This window comes from Dipodomys merriami, unplaced genomic scaffold (genome assembly GCF_024711535.1).
Source record: "Dipodomys merriami isolate MVZ:Mamm:240054 unplaced genomic scaffold, mDipMer1.0.p SCAF_3, whole genome shotgun sequence".
Classification (NCBI taxonomy): Eukaryota; Metazoa; Chordata; class Mammalia; order Rodentia; family Heteromyidae; genus Dipodomys; species Dipodomys merriami.
In genome coordinates this window covers 112603562-112628894 of record NW_027204492.1, presented here as the reverse complement: position 1 = coordinate 112628894, position 25333 = coordinate 112603562, and the positions used below count along the sequence as shown (strand labels likewise).

The 25333-nt window shown below is 38.5% G+C and overlaps 1 protein-coding gene across 5 annotated transcripts in view; it reads left to right on the top strand.

Moving 5' to 3' along the window:
* The window catches only part of Ca5b (carbonic anhydrase 5B), a 67200-nt gene extending 42171 nt beyond the window's left edge, over positions 1-25029 (top strand). For 3 of the 5 annotated variants that reach the window (XM_070040826.1, XM_070040827.1, XM_070040829.1), the window contains 8 exons: positions 5246-5425; positions 12511-12708; positions 16288-16413; positions 18422-18540; positions 19664-19759; positions 20585-20647; positions 21669-21824; positions 23464-25029. In XM_070040826.1, the coding sequence (XP_069896927.1) occupies positions 5290-5425; positions 12511-12708; positions 16288-16413; positions 18422-18540; positions 19664-19759; positions 20585-20647; positions 21669-21824; positions 23464-23643 (1074 nt within the window). In that variant the 5' untranslated portion in view covers positions 5246-5289 and the 3' untranslated portion in view covers positions 23644-25029. Of the gene's footprint in view, positions 1-4933; positions 5146-5245; positions 5426-12510; positions 12709-16287; positions 16414-18421; positions 18541-19663; positions 19760-20584; positions 20648-21668; positions 21825-23463 lie in introns of those variants that run through there. The other 2 variants (XM_070040828.1, XM_070040830.1) reach the window with 2 other exon arrangements.
* The last annotated feature ends 304 nt before the right edge of the window (positions 25030-25333 follow it).

Genomic DNA, 25333 nt, shown 5'->3' with positions numbered 1-25333 from the left:
AGAGTTCTACACTGAGCTACTTCTCTACTACTTCGAAGCTGATTTTTCATAGGTAACATCAAGTAATCTAAAAATGTAAATCAGCAGGCTGGCCCAGGGCTTCAAGTGGTAGACCACCTGCCTAGCAAGCCCCAGACCTGAGTTCAAACCTCAGTACTGCCAAAACGAATTAAGTAAATGAATGCATTAAAAAAATAAAATTGTAAATCAGATTATTCCTCCTCTGCTCAAAAAAATAGATTTCCTCGGTTCACTTAGAACAGTTCTACTTCTCAGCTTCAGCCCACTTCTACTGGGCAACATTTGGCAATAGCTGGAAACACTTTTTCATTGTTGCTGTTGTGCCAATCTTGGGGCTTGAACTCAGAGCCTGAGTACTGTCTCTGAGCTTCATTTTGCTCAAGGCTAACACTCTACCACTGGAGCCATAACTTTACTTTCAGTTTTGGAGGTGATCCATTGGAGATGAGAGTCTCACAGTTTTTCTTACCTGGGCTGGCTTCAAACCGTGATCCTCAGATCTCAGCCTCCTGAGGAGCTGGGATCACAGGCATAAGCCACTGGCACCAAGCTGGAGTCACTTTTTGTTACCATAACTCTCCTGTAAGTTCTCTAGGCCCCTAACCAATATTAGCCAGTAGGGATTCTTCTATACGCAGAATATCCCCTCTCAACCTTCTGGTCAGTAACTCCAGGATTGAGAAACCCTGCCTGAGAAAAAGATCACTTATGATGGCCTAGAACTCAAATCGATCTCTCATCCATTGCTTCTGGACCCCACTTATCTTCTTCCTGGTTGTCTTCACTCCAAGTATATTGGCAATCTTTTGAATGTGCCAAATGTGCTCCTACTTCAGGGTCTTAGCTCAAGTACCCTCCCTCACCATTCCTTTAGAGAGGCATATAATGACTTTTCTCCCTCTTTCAGTCCTTTGTTCAAATTTCACCTTCTCAATGAGGCCAAATGCAACACTCTGTCCCCAGTAGCACTCCACATTCACCTTATCCTGCTCTACTTTTCACTGAATATATTCACACGGTCTCTACAACTGCTTTCTTTATTATGTTTTTTGTTTCTCATCTGTTTCTCTCTACTAGAATGCAAGCATCACAATGGGATGGTTTTAGTTTTATTCACCAACACTTAATCAATGTTCATTTCTTATCTTGAAGGAAGAAAGAATAAACGAGTAAAGGCTTGGTTGGAGGATGGTTGACAGACTCTCCTCTTTCTTGACTTTGTGGCTTGCTTATCCCCATCCATCCTGTGCTCTGCAACCAGTCATCAGTACCCATTGCTTACCATTATATACAGAATATAATCAAAAGCTTTCCAGACTCTTGGAAATTCATAGTTCCCAAAACAATCTTAAATCTCATCTAACCCCACCTTCCACTGCATCCTGAGGTTTCTGCTTGTTCTGCACACTGAAAAATACTAATAGCACACATGGGACGATGAGAAGGAACTTTAGACTTCCTTTCTCTTTGGTTTCAAAAAACGAGTTCAAGAGTCAGGCGTTAGTGACTCATGCTTGTAATCTTAGCTACTCTTAGCTACTCGGGAGGGCAAGATGTGAGGATTGTGATTCCAAGGCAGCTCAGGCAGAAAAGTCGATGAGATTCTTATCTCCAATCAACCATCAAAAAGCTGGAAGTAGGTGAGGCTGAAGTAGTAGAACACTAGCTATGAACAAAATGCTAAGGGACAGTGGCCAGGCCCTGAGTTCAAGGGCCCCCCAGTACGAGCACACACAACAAAAACAGGTTTGGAATTCTGTTTGTATTGTCGACAGGATGCAAAAGAAAGTATGTAGAGTCACTGCTCCCTACAATAAGATCAGCAATTGTCTGGGGAACAATTTAGACTTCCAGGCCACTACAGGCAGTCCACCACTAGGTGGTGAGCTTTGTGAATGATTGGAAGAGTGCAGGTGACATCAGGGCCTCTAACACTAAAGAGCTGAAGGGATACAGGAGATATTTCCTCTGGATCAGATGTCATCGACCAGCAGTCTTGGCACTGTCCACACATAGTGTGACTACTGAGTATGAGGTGGTCCTTATGGTGTAATCAAGGCCCTGACTTTTAGCCCCAGCCTGCCAGGCCAGCTTAATCTTGCCTCAGTCTTCTCCTGAGAACTGGCTGAGGAGTGAGGCCAGACTTCTCCAAGAACCAGTGATAACAAGCCTAAGATCCACTATTCTCCTTCTTGGGCGGGGCCCTGTGCTCTGGACATTGTGTTTATACAATTCCTGTGGCTAGCACGCATGTCCTTGCCTGGTCTTATCGCAACCTTCACTTGGAAGGCTGAACCAGTCCACCCCTTCTCTTGCTTATATACTGTACCTGGCATTGTCTCTTTGGAAGTTACTAAGTCACTCTTCTCCACTAGGTTGTAGAAAATAATGGCTTCTTTATTCATTGTTCCCATACCTCTTTAACATTGTAATCAACCATTTACTGAATAATCTAAGTTCTGCCTGTTTCCACGCCCAGTTTGTCCTCTGTGACCTGGAGAACGAATCATCCTCTTATGTACTCATCATTCCTGAAGCTTCCCCTGTCCTTCTGCCTTGGCCCATCCTGTTGAATTGTTTCAACTCCCCTGCCACTCCTCAAAACTTTGAGCCTTTGCCCCTATATTCTTACTGCACTAAATGGAGACTGTCATTGCTTTTAACTTGAAGAGATCTGTTCAGTTATGCTAAGCAAATAAGCCAGCCATAGACGAGCAAATATTGTACAATTCTACTTACACGAGGAACAAGAATAAGCAAATACACAGAGACATACAGTAGAACAGAAGTCGCCAAGCACGAGACTTGTATTTGCTGAATAGAGAGTTTATATGGGGAGGAGGGATGGTGGAGGATATTTGGGTATAGATGGCATATATATATAATATATAATATATATTATATATAATAAATGTATTTAGTCCCTGCATTTGTACAATTACGATTGCTTAAAATGGTAAATATTGTGTATGTTTTATCACAGTTTTTTCAAAGGGAACTAAAAAGAGAGAAATACATATTTTTCCTTGTAGATTCCAAGATTTAGAGAGGCAAGAAGGGCCTGACCTTTTCATTTCTAAAACAGTACACTGTTGTACATAAGGTAATTGTGCATTATTCTGTCTGTTCAGGAATGGAAGTGAGTACAAAGGAAGCTCAGAGATAAACTGCATTTCCCCGACATCTCTTGACAGTTGTTGAAATTTCATTTTAATGTCAAATAAATTTACCAGAGGGAAACTTGACTCGTTGCAATTGTTTGATGTTTTTGACTTTAAGAAAGGACATTAAAGGTCCTTCAGAACTACTTTCTATTTTCTTATATTTTGCATTTATATCGTGAGTAGCATCTTGGCATTGAATGCGAATAATTTGGTTTCATCTAACACCATCTTTTCCAGAAAGCTTTCTTATAGCTTGTACTGTTGGAGGTCATAGAAAGAGTCAGCTTCTTAGTAAAGTGTTCATTGGCCTATTTTTCCTGTTCCTCTGGTTCTAGATTCCTGAGTAAGTTTAAGACTATACATTAAGCCTCCACCTTAAGCACTTCATTTCATATAATCCCTTTTTCTTCTGCTGAACTGCAACTATACGTGATACAGTTCATGCTAAACATACACTGTTTCATTCCAGAATATGCTGGCAGCCGAATGATAGTTCTTGGTTCTTGCAATAAAGATCAGTATCTTTTCCGTCATCTGTTCCAGCCACAAAACATCTATCCTTTACAAGGGGCTGTGTCTCTAAGAAATGCAGGTGTAATGGACACAGACACTGTCCTCAGAGACCACATGGGATTAGGATCTAGGGAGGACATTATTGATTAGGTACTTTCATTCAACTGGAATATACACTATAATTTTAAAAAGGGAGCTAAGCTAACCTGGTGGTCACATGATCAGGACAAGCTAGAAGGAAGCGAATCTGGAGTCAGTCACCTGAAGAATTGGCAGGAATTAACCAAATACAGATTGAGGGAGTGTGGTTCAAGGAAGGATGTCTGCAGAGTCTGGAAGAGACAACAAAAATTGGAAAAACTGAAGTTCCCATGGCAGGTGTGCAGGTACAAACACAAATGGACATGGACACGTGGCTAAGAACTCAGCAGAGCCAGGCTATGAAGTCTTGCAGCTACACTGCAGTTATGGTTGCCCAAGTGGTATCCCAAGCAGTTCTCTGAATGCATTGCAAATAATCACTGTAAGCATTTCAAAATCTTCAGTGGAATGAATGTAGAATAGAGTTTATTTTTAATTTCAGAACTTGTTTGTTCACTTGGTACAGAGATGAGAGTTTCAGGAAATGTGGATGAAGCAATATCGGAGCAGGGGTGGAGAGCTGGTAGCAAAGTGTTGGAAGTTAATCTTGCCTTACTGTAAGGATTCTATAATGAACACCCTAGGAACCATGCCTTCTGAGACTTTCATTGGGAGCATATAAGAAGCAGAGAGAGAATTAAATAATAATCTTGTCCATATCCTTCATATACCCACACCATCATGTTACACCGAATAGTGGCAAAGAGTCACCGATTATATATAAGCTTAGATTTCAAAACCGCCCATGACTATTTTGGCAGGATGTGACTTGTTCTCTCTCTCTCTCTCTCTCTCTCTCTCTCTCTCTCTCTCTCTCTCTCTCTCTCTCTCTCTCTCTCTCTCTCTCTCCCCCTCTCTCCCTCCCTCTCCCTCTCCCTCTCCCTCTCCCTCTCCCTCCCTCTCTCTCTCTCTCTCTCTCTCTCTCTCTCTCTCTCTCTCTCTCTCTCTCTCTCTCTCTCTCTCTCTCTCTCTCTCTCTCTCTCTCTCTCTCTCTCTCTCTCTCTGCAGTCCAGAGCAGAGAAAATGATTGTTTTGATTCAATTCCCTGCTGGATAATTAATTGGGACTTGAGGGAGTCATGTATTTTTTTTTAATTTTAGAATGTGAGACCATAAACAGTTGCTTTATTCGTATGAATGAAGAGAATCTTTTCTTTAGGCCTCTAATATTTGAAAGCCCCGAGGGAAAGGCCAAGCACATGAGTCAGTCTTCTGAATCCTGCCTGCTACTGACGGACCAATGAGATTGAGGAACAAAAAAGCAAATAAACTATTGACTCTTGTTTGCCTGGCCCCCACCTCAGGGTGTGAGCTAAACTACCAGTCTGAATGTTGTCCTACTTAGATGTTTCCACATGATTTTTAATCTCTGTTGCTCATAGTGTTTCCTCCTCGGCCCTTCCCCAGATTTTTAGGTCCCTGCAAGCAACGGAGATTTCAACTCAAAGAGGATGATGCATCAACTGAGAGGGATCCTTCAAACATCTCCATGCAAATTGCTGTGGAGAAGGTTCCCGGTTCCGACATCCATGCCAGTGAGAACCTGCAGTCTTTATACCTGCACTTACAGAACCCGGAACCGAGCCTGTGAGTACTCCATTTCCCTAAAGAGTGCAAAAAATGCTTGTTGCATTTGTAACAGTCACATGTGTTATACATGTGCAGGTATGATGTCATTAACATTCCAGTGTAGAATTATATGCCTAAGACCTGTGAGAATAACTGTTTCTCTAATGATTCATTAAAGTAAATGGGGGAGTTCTTTCTTGACCAATCCTCCTCCCCTGCCCCCCAAGTACCCTGTGTTTAAAGTCAGAACCTCTGCTTGCTTGCTCAGCTGGTGCTTTACCAGCCATAACTCCAGCCTGGATTTTCGCTGGTTATTTTGGAGATGAAGGCTTGCGGACTTTTCCAAGACTGGGGTGGAGTTTAAACCTTGATCCCCTAGATTGCAGCTTCTTAACTAGTTAGAATTACAAGTATGTGCTACCAGCACCCAATTTGATCAGTTTTTAAGATGATGTCATTGCCAAATATCGTGGAATCTTACATATTTATCACTTGTTGTTGGCATTTTTTTAAACTAAGGTTGATTCACAGGCTACATGCAAATTATTTCAATGACTCATATTTCTGGAAGATGCATGTTAATATTTTCAAGCTAATCAATAGCTTTGTGTTCTGAAGTCTAAATCCCAGAGTTAATTCTGGCTGACAGGCTTGCAGGTGTGTGTTCTGCTGTAAATGTGGAAGGAAAGTGGGGAGGCAGAGGATATTCCTCAAATCTTTCAGTTCTCTCCTGGAACTACAAGGTGGTGGCCATGTCATGACAGTGCAGAAATCCTCCATAGTTACAGTCACATAGAGGATGGGTTGCTCCGTGCTTTGGGGACTGTCCTTTACTGGCAACACGCTGGTAACATCCTCCTCCACCAGTTACAAGAACCACAAAGTGTCTTTAGAGATTGCCCAACACTCTAGCGAACAAAATCGCCCTCTGGTTAAGAACTATTGAGATAATGGGAGGATAATGTGCATTTGTAGAGAGTTGAATTTGGGTTTATGGAAAGATAATTTCTCTTAAGGCATATCATTAAAGACGGTGTTTTAATTCATATTTTCCATTATTTAGAAGAAACTGACACTGACTTTTCAAATGTCGGTCTACATTTAGATCTAGGTTTCTCCATTTTAATCATGTTTACTCTCTGACCCTATGTGTACATAATAAAAAGAATGGGTAAAATGGAATGCTTTGAATGGTGAGAGAAAAGGAAGGGGAACATGGTCCTAATATTTAATCTACATATGTGAAAAGGAACAATGTAACCTTGGGGTGTGGGTGGGTTGGGAAAGATAAGGGAGAACAATGGAAGAGATAATATTGACCCAGATGCATTATAATAATTTGTTAAATTTGTAGCTGATTTGTTACATTGAGACCCCTTTGTATAATTACTTGAAAATGAATTTTTAAAAAATCTCACATCTGAAAGGGGACAAAATAAATCAGTAAAGATAATTCAGGTAAGCACAAGGTTTTGAAACTGCTCCATAAATATTTTTTAATTGGAAGTTTGTTTCCTTCTCTTCAACATGGACTATATTCTCATCAAAGTAAACTGTCCGGAGTCATAATACATTTTTGGTTGTTGGGTGTGGCTTCCTACCAGCTTGCCCACATCCTACTCAGAGCAGCCCATTCTGAACTCTGGCACTTTGTGGTCTGAGGCTAAAAACAGAAAAAATTAGTCATACTTATCTGGCTATAAAAATTTTCCTTAAAAAAAAAACCAGAACACTAAAAGCTAAGCAACTAAAATCTTGTATGTTTATGTGTGTAGGATAGTTTGCTGCTTTCAGTGGGGTTAAAAAAAGAACATTAATGGCCTGAGGAGGTGGGGCTTTATTTAATGTTTCACATTGTATTGCATGTGTTTGTTTGTAAATCAGTAGAGGGAAATAAAAACCAGGGCACAGTTACCATTTATTTAGTTCTTGGCATACTAAACTGTCCCAACCTGTTTTTACCCAGTGGTTATTAGGGTTTTGTTGCCCCACTGAGAATATTTTCCTCTTTAAATATCCTAACTTGCCCTACCTAGTGTTAAAGACAATATTCATTGTTTCTGGCAGCCCAGTAACCTCAGAAAAAAATTCCAGTTACAGGAGATTTTAGGCCCTAAGCCCAAACTCCCAGGTTTCATAGGTCAGGTCCATCTTATCTCCCTAACTCATTAAAGAAAGAGATGAGAAATAATGAAGAGCAGAAAAAGGCAACTTATTCAATGACATGGACACTTCCGCACATCTTCCTCAATAGACATTTTCTTTAGGTTTTAAACAGGAAGAAGGATTGAGGGCAAGAAGGTGACAGGTATGTATAATGAAACAGTCCATATCAGGTGTGTTCTCACCAGAACACACAGCTGGAAGACAGCACAATGGTCTGGCAGCTCATTGTCTCAGGAAGGATGGGAGGAGGTGGGGAGGGAGAGAGGAATCAAAAACCTCTGGCAGGGCTGGGAAGATGGCTTGGTGGTAGAGTGTTTGCCTTGCATGCATGAGGCCCTGGGTTCGATTCCTGAGCATCACATAAGCAGAAAAAGCCATGGCGCTGTGGCTCAAGTGGTAGAGCACTTGCCTTGAGCTGAAGAGCTGAGAGACAGCACCCAGGCCCAGAGTTCAGGCCCCACGACCGACCAAAAAAAAAAAAAAAAAAAAACCTCTGGCAGGTGGTCCAGTCTTTCCTGGATTTCAAGATGGCTACAAAGTGGTTGCAGGAGGGTCTAACTCAGAGCAAAGATGCCTAACTTCTTTCTGCCTTCACTTCATTTGTGGGCACAAGAAAGGAGTCAGCGCGGCCTAGCAAAACAGCTTTTAAGCACCTGTTAAAGACACAGTGACACTGATAGCCAAGTACAGCCTGAGATTGTTTTGAGGACTAGAGACTCAATATTGGCAGTCACTGTTAGCATTATGATTTATTTTATAATATGAGGGAAGAAGAATAAAGAAAAACTTAAGTAGGTTATAGCGATAAGAAATGTACTCATTATCTTGCCCATGTAATTGTAACCCCTCTGTACAGTATTTTCACAATTAAAAAAAAACACCTAACATTTTAGGACAGCCATGTGCTCCTTGCTTTTACTTTGCTCCCTAAACTCCTGTCAAGTAATCACTGGCTATCAATTCAAACTGTTGTTTTCTGTTATCTCAAGAAGAATCTATTTAATAGGCTATATAACTATAACCCTAGATGAAAATAAGGCCAATTTCACTTAGGGTATAATCTAGTAACATTTAGCCTAATTGGCACATTAAAAAAAATAGTCATAAGGTTTTAGACCAAGGGAAAATGATTTTGATCGTTTAGTCATTCTTAAGTTAATGAAATGATTAGGAATGTACTCTAGAATGGAAAAAAAATTATACATTTGTTGAATGAGCCATATAGGTAATCTTTATTTTCTAACAGACATATTTGAAAAGTACAAATAAGCAGGTAAAGTTAATTTTACTAATGTATTTTATTTAACCCAATATATCTCATATAGAAAAGAAAGATACCATATAGAAAAGAAAGATATCATATAGAAAAGAAAGATTTTACTGTATCCTAATTTGTGAAGTAAGTCAGGCCTAGAGAGACCAAGGACACATGTTCTCTCATATGTGGAAGGTAGAACCAATTTATAACTGTCCAAGTAAGCACATACCTGGATGTACGAAAGTACATACAAATGTATTAGCTCAAGTATGGGATTTGAGTGGGAGAACTCAAATGGTGTAATCCCTTAGAAAAACTCACTCACAGTCCTACAAAATGAATACCAGGAAACTGACATTTGGGAGTGAGGGTGAAGTCAAGGAGAGGAGGATAAAGAAATGAAGAGAGGAAAGGGGAAGTGAAGTTATAATATTTGTTGCATATGCTATTATACTAAGAAAATAGAGAAGGGTCGGGCTGGGAGGGATGGAAGACAGTGATGAAAGGGGTGAAATTGATTAAGATGCATTGTACTCTAAAGCAATTTGTTGAATGGTAACTGCTTTGTAAAACTACTTAAAGATAATTTAAAACATTTAAAAGAAAAGAAACATTTTTGTATAATTTGGACTGGACCTGAAGTATATAAAAAGTAGCCACTATCGGATGCTGGTGGCTCATGCCTGTAATCCTAGCTATTCAGGAGGCTGAGATCTGAGGATCATGGTTCAAAGCCAGTCCAGGCAGCAAAGTCCATGAGACTCTTATCTCCAATTAACCACCAGAAAACCAGAAATGGCATTTTGGCTCAAGTGGTAGAGGCTGACCTTGAGCTGAACTGCTCTGGGACAGGGTCCAGGCACAGAGTTCAAGCCCCACAACTGACAAAAAAAAAAAAGTAGCCACACCCTATGCGTATTTACATGTACATTTAATTAACATTTTATAATCACCTATGCCTAATAGTTACCATAGTGGATATTTCCATCCTCAGAAAGTTCTGTTTGATCTCACTGCTCTACATTATAACTGAACTGTTACAATATTGTTATATTATTTTTCCATTTAATTGTGAATAACACAAATAAAGCCTGGAGAATGATAATATTAATAAAACTTGTGTTGCCATGGTATCGCAAAGAACTCTGATAATCCCCAGATACCAGAGACCCAGAATACTTCTAGTCTATCTTATTAACATTCAAATATCTAGAGAAATGACGGCTCGATTAAGAACCTCTTGGAATTCCATAGTGGTTTCAGAGTCATCTTCAGCTACCGGAGACCAACAAATAGCCCTGAAACTGACTATAGGAAATAATGGGTTTTAGTTTCCTGTGCTGATAATGGCCTGGATATGCTGTGGATAATGGACACAGTGTCTCTTGAAGCACTAATGCTTTAAGGCAATTTGTGATTCATCATCATCCTCAACAAAGCCATTTGAAGAGTTCCTGTGTATCCAGTCACTGCACTAAGGGCAAGACCTGCAAAGATCGTCTTCAATCATGTGAGGAAATAGCACAATCTAAGAAAAAAGCCCAGTACATGGCAAGGTGCATTATAGAAAACAAATGAAGTTATAAAGCAATGTTATCTGTCAGGGGTGGGGCCTAAGGCCTCCCAAATAATTCAGTATATGGTATGATTGACCCAGATGCTTCTCATGTGCTTCTTGTTGACTGCCTGTATTAATAAGTTTGGTAAGGTCCTTGAATGACAAATATCTAAATGGCCCTTGTCACAAAAAGCTTCCCCCCCCCCCTACAGCCTGAGTCACATAGATAATTTTGCATTTTTTTCAAGTACCCACAAATACCCAGAAAATTAATTTTAACTATTTTATTTAGCCCAATGTAGTCAAATTATTATCATTTTAATATGAAATTACTATTCGAATTATAAAAGAAATGTTGATATTATTCTGAGCTGAGTCTTCAAAGTCCCTAGTGCCATTCATTTATTGCACATCTCAAGTTAGACCGGCCACATGGGGTAAATGCCTACCATATTGCAAACCTCAGGTACAGCGTGGTAGGGGAAAAAAAATCTAAAATGTCCTATATTTAATTACAAAGGGCCTGAGAATGGAAGGTAGGAGAGATGGGGGAGGGGAGGCTAATTGCTTCTCCTGATGGGCTGGCTTCCCATCTCAAAGCTTTCCTTGCTTTAAGTACGCCTGTACCTTTCACGTACGGTGCACATAGCTTCAATATGAAGTAATTTATGCCTTACTTTTCCCTTCTTTCATTTTAAAGTACTGTGTCTTTTTTTCAGATCCACAAGACATTTTTCCAACTGCTATCAAGCCTTGCTTCAGGGTACTGCAGGAACTTTTCCCAGGACTGCCCCTATGTTTCAGGCTAATATCTCTAATGGCCCAATAAACCCTTTTATTTCTTTTCAGAGATTCCCTGCAGTCTGATCTCATAGAGCTTTGCTTAACGAGACAGTGGATGCTTAGGAGTAAGAACAGATGAAGGGCTGCTTCTTTGAGATTGTCAAGGAAGGAACTTGAATTGAACTTGAGAGTCTGGTAGACTTATTTTTTCTCAACACTGAGGACTGAACGTGGAGTGTCATGCCTGCTAGGTAGGCAATTTACCACTTGAAGCATGCCTCCAACCCCTTTTTTGCATTGATTATTTTCATGGTAGGATCTTTATGCTCATGGTAGGAACTTTAACACTCAAATTATAGGGGTGTATACTTAAAACAGCACTACAGGCAAACAGAAGAAGAAAGAAAATGATGATGGTCATGAGGATGATGGTGATGTGGATGATATTTGGCTCAAGTTTGCATTCTAATCCGATTAAAATATGATGGTCTTGTAGTACATCATATCTATTTCCCATTTTATATTTCTGAAACAGGAAGTTCTTGTTCTTTTCAGAGGTGAATTCTTGTGTTTCACAGATGCTTTCAGAGTAAGGAGGGAAAAATAAAACATTGGCTTCAAACTTCTTCAGAGATGAAAGTACTGTATTATATATTTTTTAAAGGAAAGAAAATACTATGAGTTAATGTATACTCTTTAGCTCTTTACAAGGGAAGGTTTCTGGGCTTTGGCACTGCTGATATTTTGTGGAGAGAGGCATGAAACTCTTGGTAGTGGAGCCCGTTCATTGTGTCCGGTGAAGGGTGTTTATCAGCATCTCTAGCCTTTCTCCACTAGAGGTCAGTAGCAGCTTTCTTCCAGTTTTTGTCATGCACATCTTGCCAAATATTCCTAGAGTGGGCTCAACTCCTGTTAAGGACCACTGATGCACCCAGGAGAGATCAATTTCTATATTACTGGGAAACTTTTGTAAACAAACAAGAACTCAAACAAATAAGCTAACAACCAAACAAACAAACAGGCTATGCTGTGGGACATAAAAGTAAACCAGAGGCAAGATTTGGCTTTTTTATTTTAATGTAAATAGGAAGATGACCCCAACATATTTGTCTGGGTAACAAGACAGCTACGTTAGCCAACTCCTTATACTTAGTGGTGGGGCAAGGTGCATATGGGCATTGCTAATGGCTTCTCATAATTTGTTTCTCTTACTTTTCTGGTTGGCCTTCATTCTACCCACCAGTAATACTTGTATTTAGTTGTCATTGCTTTCTCCCCTCGTATGTGATGCTGGGAAGTGGACAGCTTTGCTCATCAGCATGTACTGCTCTCTCCTAGTGCCTCCTCTCTGGGAAAATCTCGACCTTGTTCCATCAGGTGATCGACAGTCACCAATCAACATCCGATGGAGGGACAGTGTTTTTGACCCTGACTTAAAACCACTCACCATCTCCTATGACCCAACCACCTGCCTCCACATTTGGAATAATGGGTATTCTTTCCTGGTAGAATTTGAAGATTCTACAGATAAATCAGGTAAAAGCAAAATCTAGTGTCCTTGTCTGTAGTTAAAGGAACCCTTTCATACCAATATAAAACATGTCAAATTCGCTCCATAGTAGTATTGACCTCTTTGGTAGAAATGGCATGAAATGCATTGGTATTGCTATTTTCAATTTTGAAGAAAAAAGTCCCTTCTGGTTGTTATGCACATATTCTGCCACTATTGTAGGTGATATTTTTATTACTAATCACATATATCTCCATAGATTCTGTAGCTGATATACAAGATGTCAAATTGAACCTTTCTCAATTTATTTAGCATACATATGCTTATACACTAATTTGTCTTGCTTGCTGGATTTATACAAATTATTAGATTAAATAGAACAATTATTAATCATATTTAACTTACCAGATTGCAATACAGGTGAAATGGGACAAAAAGTATACTTATTGTGTAATATTGAGTTGCATTCTTTTTGGTGTTTTGTTTTGTTTTGTTTTCTGAGACCAAGACATGAAAATGGTATCTGATGCTTTTACTCATGGGCTGGTGCTCTATCCCTTCAACCATGCCTCCAACTGTGTAGGTTACCATCTTAACAACTTATTAAGACTAGTCAGTCATCTTATTAGAAAAGTAGAAACTTGGGAGCGGTGCTGTGGCTCAAGTGGTAGAGTGTTCACCTTGAGCTGATGAGCTCAGGGACAGCACATAGGCCCAGAGTTCAAGCCCCATGACCAACAGAAAAAGAAAAAAGAAAGAAAAGAAAAGAAAAGAAAAAGAAAACTGGAAACTTATACTGCTTCAATTTTCTTAAATATTACTTAATTTTAAACAGTTTGAAAGAGTTCATTTTTCATTCAGATATTATTTTGTGTTTTAATCTTTTACTTAGCTTGCCAAGATATAAACTAATGTGAATGATTTCAAATTTTATCTGAATGTTTTGGTGTCTATAGGAGACATAATGTATTACTGATTCTATGTGTATCTTTTTTCCTAAATCTTATGTCTTTTAGTTATATTTTGCTGTTTTAAAGAATAAAACCTATGCATAATAGATGAGGGCTCTGTCACTGAGCTGTATCTTTCCTCCCTTTTCTTCACAATGAATTGTGTGTGTGTGTGTGTGTGTGTGTGTGTGTGTGTGTGTGTGTGTGTGTGTTAGTACTAGGGCTTGAACTCAGGGCCTGGGCATTGACCTTCAGCTTTTTTGCTCAAGGCTGGCTCTCTACCACTTGAGCCATAGCTCTCCTAACATTTTTTTTTGGTGATTAATCAGTGATGAGTCTCATGGACTTTTCTGCCCACACTGGCTACAAACTGGGATCCTCAAATTTCAGCCTCCTGAGTAAGTAGGTTTACAAGTTTGAGCTACCAGTACTCAGCTTCCCAGTTAAATTTCATCATTTCAAATAATCACAATTAGTCCAAGACTATTATGATGTGAAATAGTAGATGACTCTCAAAACAGCAGTGATTCTCAATCAGGGAAAATTTTGCTGCCCAATATCCCATATCATCATCCCTCTGACCCAACAATGGAGAAGGAGAATACAGCCATCTTGTGGATGAAAAATCAGGGATAAGCCAGGCATTGGTGTCTCTCGCCTGTAATCCTAACTAATCAGGAGGCTGAGATCTGAGGATCGAAGTTCAAAGCCAGCCTGGGCAGGAAAGTCCATGAGACTCTTATCTCCAATGAACCACCAGAAAACCAGAAGTGATGCTGTGGCTCAAGTGGTAGAGCACTAGCCTTGAGCTGAAGAGCTCGGGCAGTGCCCAGGCCCAGAGTTCAAGCCCCACAACCAACAACAACAACAACAACAAAATCAGAGATAGTGCTCAAAATCTTACACAGTAATGAAGAATTATCCTACCTCAGAATATCAATACAGCTGAGGCTGAGAACTGACTGCCAGGAAATTTTATTTTTTTCTGATGAACATTAGAAACTGAGTCTGCAAAAGTGTTAATAAATGAAGTAAAGTAAAACCTAAAGCATCAGAATAAATTTTCACTCTGTCTGGCTCTAAGATTCTTTGTGGGGTTTGTGGATCTTTTTTTTGTGTGTGTGCCAGTCCTGAGGTTTGAACCCAGGGCCTAGGTACTGCCCCTGAGCTTCTTTTACTTAAGTCTAATACTGCTCTACCGCTTGAGCCACAGCTCTCCTTCTGGCTGAAATTTTTTATGTCAATTGAAAATAAGAGTCTCCTGGAATTTCCTGCATGGGCTGGCTTCCAACTGTGATCCTCAGATCCCAGTCTAAGTAGCTAGGATTACAGGTGTGAGCCACTACTGCCTTTGTTTTATTTTCATTTGTGGTGATGCTCTGATACTTAAGGTATGTCTCTCTGTCCCAGTTGCAGGTAGGCTACTCCTCCAGTGGGCTTTCTCTCTGTATCTCTGTCTATCTCTGTCTGTCTGTCTGTCTGTCTGTCTGTCCATCTGTCTGTCTGTCTGTCTGTCTGTCTCATTCTCTGATAGAAAACTGCTTCAATTCAGAAAGTATTTGAATCTATCCTTGAGGGCCTGTATGTCCCCATGTCTATGGTATGACAGATTCCCCATATCTTGCTTAAAATTTTACCTATGTATCTCAAAGTAAGAAGAAATGGCTCCTTTTTACTTTCAACTTCATGAAAATCTGTTTTAAATTTTCCAAAATGCTAGAGCATGCCGCCACCTCAAATGGAAACCCATAGTATACCCTGTGCAAAAGAGTTCCAGAAATCTTGACAACATCAAGCTAAATACCCGTTTCCCCAATGACCACCTTGCATTCCAGTGAGCTCATCTGGAAAGATTCAACTCAAGGAAAGATTCAACTATGACAATTCTCAGCATTCATTCTGCATGGCTAGCAATCCTTTCAACTTCTGAGTCCCTAGGAACCTTTCTTTACCTTTGTAAAGGTTTACCAACCTGGGGGTTGGCCAGCCTTTGAAACTGTTGATCGTCTAGGGATGGTATGTTCCAACAAGTACTAATAAATTATTGCTACATTGAGTTGGCAATCATAGGAATTTGTTTAGCAGATTTCTTAACAAATAAGTCCAGGAGTTTTTCAGGGCAAATAGCTGGAGGGTTTTTGTTGCTGTTTCTTTGGTTTTTGTTTTAGTTGTTTAGCGTCTCCTTGTTTTTGGAACTGTATATTTAAGAATTCTCCACAGCTCAGGTGGTAGAGCACTTGCAGAGCACTTGCAGAGCAAGTGCAAGGCCCTAAATTAAATCCCCAGTATCAAAAGAAAAGAGAGAAACGGAGAATTTGTCAGCCACCATTTGTATGAGTAGTCTCAGCTGGAAAATAATTGACCCATGTTTTCATCATAATGGCTCTTTAGATACCTACAAAGCTAAGTAACTAAATCAACCCTGATTCTGTCTCCCCTGAGTGAGTCAATCTCTAGGTGAATCATTCATGTTGTTTTCTTCCTTTACAAATATGCAAGAAAAATTGTAGAGAGGTTATTTTTCACTTGTTTGGTCAGAGAGGACTAAAATTGGTAGCTCCATTTTATTGTGCCTTAGTAGTTATTTTCTAAAAGAAACCATTAATCTTTGATAAGTACCTAATTTTCTCTATCTCTTTTTCTTTTTCCTTTCAGTGACTGCCTCTTACTTCCTGCTTATTCTTCGCTGGTATTTCTCTATACTATTTCAAAAACAATCAATAGCATCAAACAGGGGGAAAATAAGCACAAACGAATATTTAAAAAAGAAAGAAAAGCAAGGTACAGTTCTAGAAAAGTAAGGATCTAATGTCAATGTCTATGAATTTCAAAATACCAGAAATTAAAACAAAACAAAACATCCTAAGAAATGATACTGCAATGTGTTTTATACAGGCCTAGAATAAATAGAAGGAAAAGAAGTCAGCTTTCCATCTTAACAAACTAGAAAGAAAACAATAATTTCAATCCAAAGCAAGAAAAAAGAATGTAAAAAAAAAGAATGTTTTAAAAAAAACCAGTAGAAATTAATGAAATCCCAAGTTGTTTCCTTGTGGAGATCAACGAAGTTAGCGTTTAATTACGTAGACCAAGAAAAATGTGAAAGAACACTCAAATTACCTAACTCTGAAATGAAAGCAGGGACAACAGAAATTAGGAGATTTATAAGAGAAAGTATGCAAGCATCTCATTCCACTGTTCTCTTCTGGGATTGCTTTGTTATCATGAGTAAATTTGAGGAATACAAAAATATCATTGAGAAGGACACTAAAGTCTCCCTGGGCTAATGTGGATGATTTCTATAAATTAGTCATCTGCCCTGTAGTTCCTCTTATTGGCAAGGTCAGAAAACATTGAGGAGTAGGACATGTGAGACCCACAGCTCTCTTAAGGTTGTTTCCCGCCCCATTCTACTTCACTTCTTTACTTCACACTTTTATAGTCATCAGCAGACAGTGAATACTGTCAGAATACTTTCATAAACATTTATTCTCCTTCTCAATTTTTGGTCCCACACTTACTTTGAAAAACAATGGCCAAGCACCAGTGGCTCATGCCTATAATCCTAGCTACTCAGGAGGCTGAGATCTAAGGATCGCAGTTTGAATCCAGCCCAGGCAGGAAAATCTATGAGGCTCTTATTTCCAGTTTACCACCAAAAAGCCAGCAATAGAGCTGTGACTCAAGGGTCGAGTGCTACCTTTGAGAGGAAAAACGGCACAGGGATAGCGCTCAGGCCCTGAATTCAAGCTCCAGGACCAGCACAAAACAGACGAACTAAAAACATTTTTTCTGAATATTTTTCCTATAATGTTTTGGTTTCACTAGTTTAAAAAAAGTAAGTTATTTATTATCCAAAACCATGAAGAAGCCAATGTGGCAAACATTATAGATCGTTTACATTGTTTACTGTCCAAAAGGAGATGGATAATCATTTTTGTTAACTGACAAGAATTGTCTATGTTTATAGTATGCAATGTGATCATTTGATAGTAGAGTTATTATATCATATTAATTTGCACATTCATCACCTCACATACTACTTTTAGAATGAGAACATTTATAATCTACTCTTTTAGAAATGTTGGAATATAAATGTATTATTATCAACTATCATAACCATGATGTGCAATAGACCTTAAAAACATAGTCCTTCTGTCTCACTGAGACTGTGTGCCCTTTGGTAAATATGTCTCCTGCAAATTTCCTAGTCCATTTTGGGGAAAGAGAAGGAAAAACTAATGCTTGTAAAAGTTGGAAAGAAGAGTGGTAGTGCATAAAAAAGAAAGAGAGAGAGTAGGCATGGTGGTGCTTGCCTATAATCTCATTACTAGGGATGCTGAGGTAAGCAGAATTACAAGTTGAAGGTGAGTCTGGACTGTTTAGGGAGATCCTGCTAAGAAAGGAAAAGGGAAGAGAAGAAGGGAGAGAGGGAGGAAGGGAAGAAGGGAGGAAGGAAGGGGAAGGGAGGGTTGAAGAGGATCTTTCATCGTCATATTTTGGTTTTATCAGATTGCGTTGGATAAATATGCTAAAAGAAGTTTGTACTCTATTGCACAGAAAAGAAAACTGGACATAGTAATGTCCAGCAATGTCAAAATGAGTCAAGAATTAGCCTTTAACAATTGTTTGTAGCCTCCTATGTGATTAGATCTCAATGTCCTATCTTCTCTCAACTGTACTGGATCTAGTTTATACAAGCTTGTGTGTAATACAGCATACTCCATGGATAAGATGGTTCACATAGAAGGTCCCCCTTTTATCCACATGAACTGAATTGCCATTTCAGTGATTGAGGGAGGACCTTTGGAACACAACTACCGATTGAAGCAATTTCATTTTCACTGGGGAGCCATTGATGACTGGGGCTCCGAGCACACTGTGGACAGCAAATGCTACCCAGCAGAGGTAGGTTGAAAAGGTTCGGAAGAAAATGAGGATACTTCTGAGATCTCTAGCTCAAGGAAATAATCAGAAAGAATCAGTGATTATCCTGCCAAGAAGAGATTTTTCTTCAACTCCCATCTAATTTCCACTGAGAAAATCCGTTTCTCTTGCCTGTATATGCCAAATAGCTTGCTTTAGAGGCATAGTTGTACTCCCAGATTAATTCTATAAAAATTGTATATATCTTAAACTATATAGGTGAAATAAATTTTAAGACCTGCAAATTGAGCTATTCCAAAATTCTGAGCTAGGCTCAAATCAATGCCTAAAATATGTCAGATAACAGTGCAGAGCAACAAATTTGAATTGATCTAAGAGGAAAATGGTGGGAGCCTAAATGAAGGCCATTGTGTGTGTGAAAGAGAGGGAGAGAATGTGTGTATGAGAGAGAAATATATTTATCAAATACTTGTCAAATAAAAATCACCTGTACTGGGAGGTGGGACCCTCTTCTCTAGAGAAACAAAGTTAACTATGACCTTGAGTGTGTCACTTGCAAAGTGGAGTGATAATGCTATCATCTGTGAATGATGGAGGAGAAATGATTTCTAAGGGAACTCTAGAAATAGCATAAGGAAATAGAATTTCTTCTTACAACATTTCCCTTAATTTAGTTTTCACGTTAAAAATGAAAAAAACACATTTGAAGAGGTCATCCTGGGCAGAAGAGATTTGTCTTCAATTCCTATCTAATTTCCACAGAGAGAATCTATTTCTCTTGATATAAACACCTTCTCTCTCCTAGGATGCAAATGGATTTGGGATATTAGTATTCCGTGCAAATAAGGATAGGAATGAATAAATGTTGATCCCTCACTGAAATGTTACTTTGCTATAAGAATTGTTTCTTTCCCAATGCATCACTCTCCCAAAGTAATATTAATTGTTGCTGTTGCCAAAATTTCTTCTCATCTTTTTTTATTTCAATCTCATTTCACACAAGATTGTTATATGCCATCTTCAATAGCTTTCTTTTGGATAAGGAAACACAATTAACTACTGTGTTATTGGATGAGACCGTCAGTTTATTTGGGAGCAATCCTATGTGGCTATGTGTTAAAAAACACTTTTAATAATATTTCAGCTGCACTTGGTACATTGGAATGCGGTGAAATTTAAAAGTTTTGAGGATGCAGCCCTGGAAGAAAATGGATTGGCTGTGATAGGAGTATTTTTAAAGGTAAAAGACAAAACACTTTTCAACATTAAATTATGTATTATATTCTAGAATGAAAAGATAGAACATTACATGGGAAAAATGATGCAAAGGGTGACATTGATCAAGATGCATTGTACTCATAAGCTAACATATTGAATTGAAACCCCTTTGTACAGCTCCTTAAAGATAATAATAATAAACATTAGAATATTATGATATATTTTATACTTTAAGAATATCGGGACCAATGTGAGGGGAGGAGACAGTAAGGAAGGTTATTAAGGGTGAATATAAAGTATCTTATACACATATTTGAAAATGTCACAGTGAAATCTATTATTCTGTATAACAGGTGATATTAAAAAAGAATATTCGAGTTGGTATACTGGTAAAGATAAACAATGGTTAAAATACAAGATTATTATGAATATATTTCAATATAGTAGGCATAAGCCACCTGTAACAATTGAGACCCTATCACAAAAGAAACAAAAATGTGGTTAGTTCATGTGCAAAACAGATCTTGTCTTAAGTAATATAAATTTCAAGATAATTTCATTTATAAGAAATAGTACAATGTACGAAATGATACAAAAGATACCTTTCCGAGAAGACACAATGGCCTTGTCTGCCAACAGCCTGCTCATTTGTTCTTTGTGTAATTTAATTCAGTGATGTGTATAATATTCTTAATTATCAGCTCAAGTCTAGTTTCAGTCATATGGTTTGTTTATATAGAATCACTAGTAGGTGGTTAATTTTAATTCGCTTTCTGTTACATTTGCTACAGTGAGATGTTAATTCTTTTTTTTTTTTTTTTTTTACTATTTTCTCTTTGTTCTTTAGCTAGGCAAACATCATAAAGAGCTACAGAAATTGGTGGATACTTTACCATCAATTAAGCATAAGGTAATTTCCCTCCCTAAATTATTTGAAATATGTTTTGATTTCACTCCCAGAGTGCAGACATTAACGAGGCACTTTGAATTAGGAGGAGTAATTAAGGTGAACTGTGTTCAGGTTCTTTGTCACTTTTGCTGCACACGGTGACTTGCTTTGTATGATGCTGTGTTAAGAGGCTCCTGCTTTGGTTCAAGGTTCAGGGCACAGACTGAGCACTAGTTTTGCTGCTTTGTTATTGCGATCTCAGACTCAGGAACCCACTACTGTCCCCTCTTTTGTCCCTGACAAAACACTCAAAGCAGCCTTCCTTTCTCCAGCTACTTCACACAGCAGGGAATGAGAAAAGTTCCACAGACGCTTGAACCTGTTTGGCTTTAAAAATGAGTTATCTATATTCTCTGTTGAGCTCCCAAGATGAGTTCTGCAATATTCAGAATCCCAAAGGTCTGCTCACTGGAAATCTATGCTCATGCCTCTCTCCTTTTTCTCCCCCTTCTCCCTCACTTCTCTTGTCTATTCCTTTCCATCTCCCTCTTTCCCCCCTCCTTTAGTCTAAGATCTAGCTCCTTCTTATTATACTGTATTTTATTGATGATGATGATATTGATGGTGATGATTATGATGCTAGGGAGGGAATCCAGGGACTTGGGTACCACCACTAATCTATATGCCTAGCTCTCTCATTTTATAAGGACAGTTATGAGTTAATCTCTTTTGTAAAGGAGAAGCCTCTTGTTTATACAGTAGCCATTACCTAATACTTCTCAAAATTCCTCACAGGGAACTACCTGCTGCTATAAACTTATTAAAACTGAGTGACAAAATTTTTTCTTGGCTATTTTCCCAGTGAGAACCATCAGAAATACACAGCATGACTCTAAGTAGTAATGATTGTTCCAGAAGATGCCCAGGGTAACTAGAGCTCCTGTAGACCACTGCTGGTCCCTAGATACTACCTGTGGCCATGTCATTTAATTCCACAGTGCCTTCTCTAGTAAATAACTTGGTGGTATTTTATCTTGGCCAGGATACCCTTAAGGAATTTGGGTCATTTGACCCTTCCTGTCTGATGCCCACCTGTCCAGATTATTGGACCTACTCTGGATCTCTGACAACCCCACCTCTCTCAGAGTCAGTAATATGGATCATTAAGAAGCAGCCAGTAGAAGTTGATCATAATCAGGTATGGTTTTTGCACATTTTACACACATAAGGATCCAAGTCTGTTTGTTTTAAAAAGGCTAGACCCAAACTTTGATATCAGCTTTAATATCTTAATTTAGATGTAAATTAGGAAATGCTTCAATTAAGTAGATTACTTTTAGTGCTAGAGATACATCATCCACAGGGTCTAATACATGCTAGGCAAGCATTTGAGGCTGTATCTCTAGCACCAACTGAACTAGAAAGCATGGAAGAATATAAGCTATTTGTTCTATATTTGACAATTACATATATTTATGTACTATGTATTTTTGGTTTTTTGCTGGGGGGGGGGTCCGGTTGTAGGTCTGAACTCTGGGCCTGGGCGCTGTCCCTCAGCTCTTCACCTCAAGGCTGGTGCTCTACCACTTGAGCCACAGCGCCACTTCTGGCTTTTTTTTCCTGCTTATGTGGTGCTGAGGAATCGAACCCAGGGCCTCATGCATGCAAGGCAAGTGCTCTACCACTGAGCCACCTTCCCAGCCCTGTATTTTTGTTTAAATATTAATCTATAAAATTCAAAACCCATTTAAAGGGAAAATTGAAAGCTACAAATGGACATGTTCAAATCCTTAAAATTTGGCAGTGGAATTTCATTATAAAGTGAATCCAGCAATGATATCCAGAAATTTTAATGTGAGTTCATTGTTTTAAAACTGGGGTTTATTTTTTCTTTTACAAAAGAAATTGTGCTAGTTTCTATGGCAATCTAAAAAAAGTCCTGTTTAATTCATAATATAACATAATATAACATAATAATACAATAGTATTTGTTCATATATGCTTTATGGGATTTTTATTGGTTCCAGAACATATTCACAAGAACAAAATCTCTGATACTCTTTTTATGAAACCAGGATAATTCTACCCCCCAAAAAACATTGATTTCTCTGAGGAATACAAGGAAAGAATGTAAAATTAAATATTAGAAACAGAATCCAGTAGCACATTAAAATATATACTTTATTCAAGTATTATAATATATCCTAGTAATTACAATGAATGATTCTTTATTAATAGAATTCACTGTATCACTGTATCAGTCACTATCACTGATTTTAAAATACATTTTCAAAATTCTCTCTCTATGCAGTTTTTAGTATAATACTTTTTAATAAAGTAGAGATGAATACAGACTTCCTTAATATGACAAAAGAGATTTATCTCAGGTCAAAAGTAAATATAAATGTGTTGGGAATGCAGTTTAGTGATAGAGTGCTTTCCTAGCATGACTGAAGCCCTAGGTTCTATTCCTCAGTACCACATCAACAGAAAAATCCAAAAGTGGTGTTGTGGCTCAAGTGGTAGAGTGCAAGCTTTGAACAATAGAAGCTCAGGGACGGTGCCAGGCTCTGAGTTCAAGACCCAGGATGGGCAAAAAATAAAAATATAAAGGTAAATGCCAGCCAGGCACCATTGGCTCAAGCCTGTAATCCTAGCTACTCCTGAGACTAACATCAGAGGATCATGCTTAAAAGCCAGCCTAGGAAGGAAGTCCATGAGATTCTTATCTACAATTAGCCACCAAAAAAGCTGCAAGTAGGGGGCACACACACACACATACACACACACACAAAACTACAAATGAATGACAAAATGATTTTTGATTCTATTTCTAGCTGGAGCAATTTCGGACCCTTCTTATCACTTCTAAAGGGGAGAAAGAGAAACGAATGGTGGACAACTTCCGCCCCCTCCAGCCACTGATGAATCGCACTGTTCGCTCATCCTTCCGCCATGATTATGTGCTGAATGTACAAGCAAAACCCAAGCCAGCTGCCAGTCAAGTGGTCCCCTAAAATGTTCATGATAAGCAGTTATCTTCCTTTATTCAGAAAAGCTTTTAAAAACGTTAGACTATGTTAAACACCGCCATTTAATGATATTCACAGATACACATTTCTTATTATTTTTTTGGCATTTCAGAGTTATCCTTGTAAGGCAGGGAGGAGGATCCGAACATTACAAAATAACCGATTGGTTAACTTCAAGTTATTTAGATTATCATTATTAATCATTACTGATTAGTTAACACCAAGCTATTTATGTGAAAGGATTCTGTGTGTAATCCTGATTTCCTGGAATGTAAAATAGGTTTATTCTCTGCTTGATGAAATGGAACTTTATTGTGAGTGACTCCATTTTGACTTTGGTTTGCCTGTTGGGGCCTAATATAAGAGTTTAGTACAAATAACTGCGTGTAGTTTCTCTCCTTTGGTCAGACTTTCACCATCAGTATGCAGTAGTGCTACTGTCAAATACGATCATTTTGGGCCACCAGTCTTAATGGGTCATTGATTCATGGGTTAGATATGCATTTATTGTTATGGGGTGCTTCACCCATCTTTAGGATAAGCTATTTAGTAAATTAATTCTTTTATTTGATTGATAATAATGATTAACAACTGTAATATCAGCACAAGACATGTTTCTCTTACAGAGACCAGTTGGTAGTTTTACTGTGTTTCTATATCTGAAATATTTTAGCTATTTTTTTGTGTTCATCAATGAATGGTTCTATAGAGTTTTTTTTAAAAAACAGGTATTATAATAAAAATATTTAACATTGACCACAGAACATAGGCCTTTAAGAAAACAGCTAAGAGGCCTAGACCTCCTGGTTGAACATTGGCCATTTTTTAAGTCTACTTTATGTCAAAACATGAATGTGTATTGTTTTATTATGGCTTCTCAGTATATTTTCCCCAGTGTTTAGCTGCCAATATTAGCATCTGAAATGTCTGCTTATTAGCAATTTATTATATAGAAATATTTTTTGAAGTGGTAGAGGTGGTGATATTGACTGGAACAACACATAAAGTAACACATATGAAATATAACAATGAAATCTCCCTCTGTATTAATGTAAGCTAATTTAAAAGAAAGAAAAAAAGAAATTTTGTAATCATAAGAAAATATGAACTTTTACTATCTCTAGAAGTTCCTTTACATTTTTGAAAATCAGATGTTTCACTTAAAAGCTTGGGAATCCTATAGAAAGCATATGCAGGATATTTTAATAAAAATGTTTAAAATGCCAGAATGTAGAATTCTTTGTTTTGTTTTGCTTTTTACCAGTCCTATGGCTTGAACTCTGGGCCTGCGCACTACCCTTGAGTTCTTTGTTCAAGACAAGCACTCTACCCCTGGAGCCACAGCACCACTTCCAGCTTTTTTGAATAGTTTATTGTAGATAAGAGTCTCACCGACTTTACTGCCTGGGCTGGCTTTGAACCATGATCCTCAGATCTCAGCTTCCTGAGTAGCTAGGCTTACAGGCTTAAGCTACCAGTGCCTGGCTTGACTGTAGAATTCTTTCTTGGTATAGTTACAGAAACATGTTAAAAAGGACTAGTAATCTAGTCTATTCTTTTTTTTGGGGGGGGGGTCAGTCATGGGGCCTGAACTCTGGGCCTGGGCACTGTCCCTCAGCTCTTCAGCTCAAGGCTAGCACTCTACTACCACTTGAGCGTCAACCCCACTTCCAGC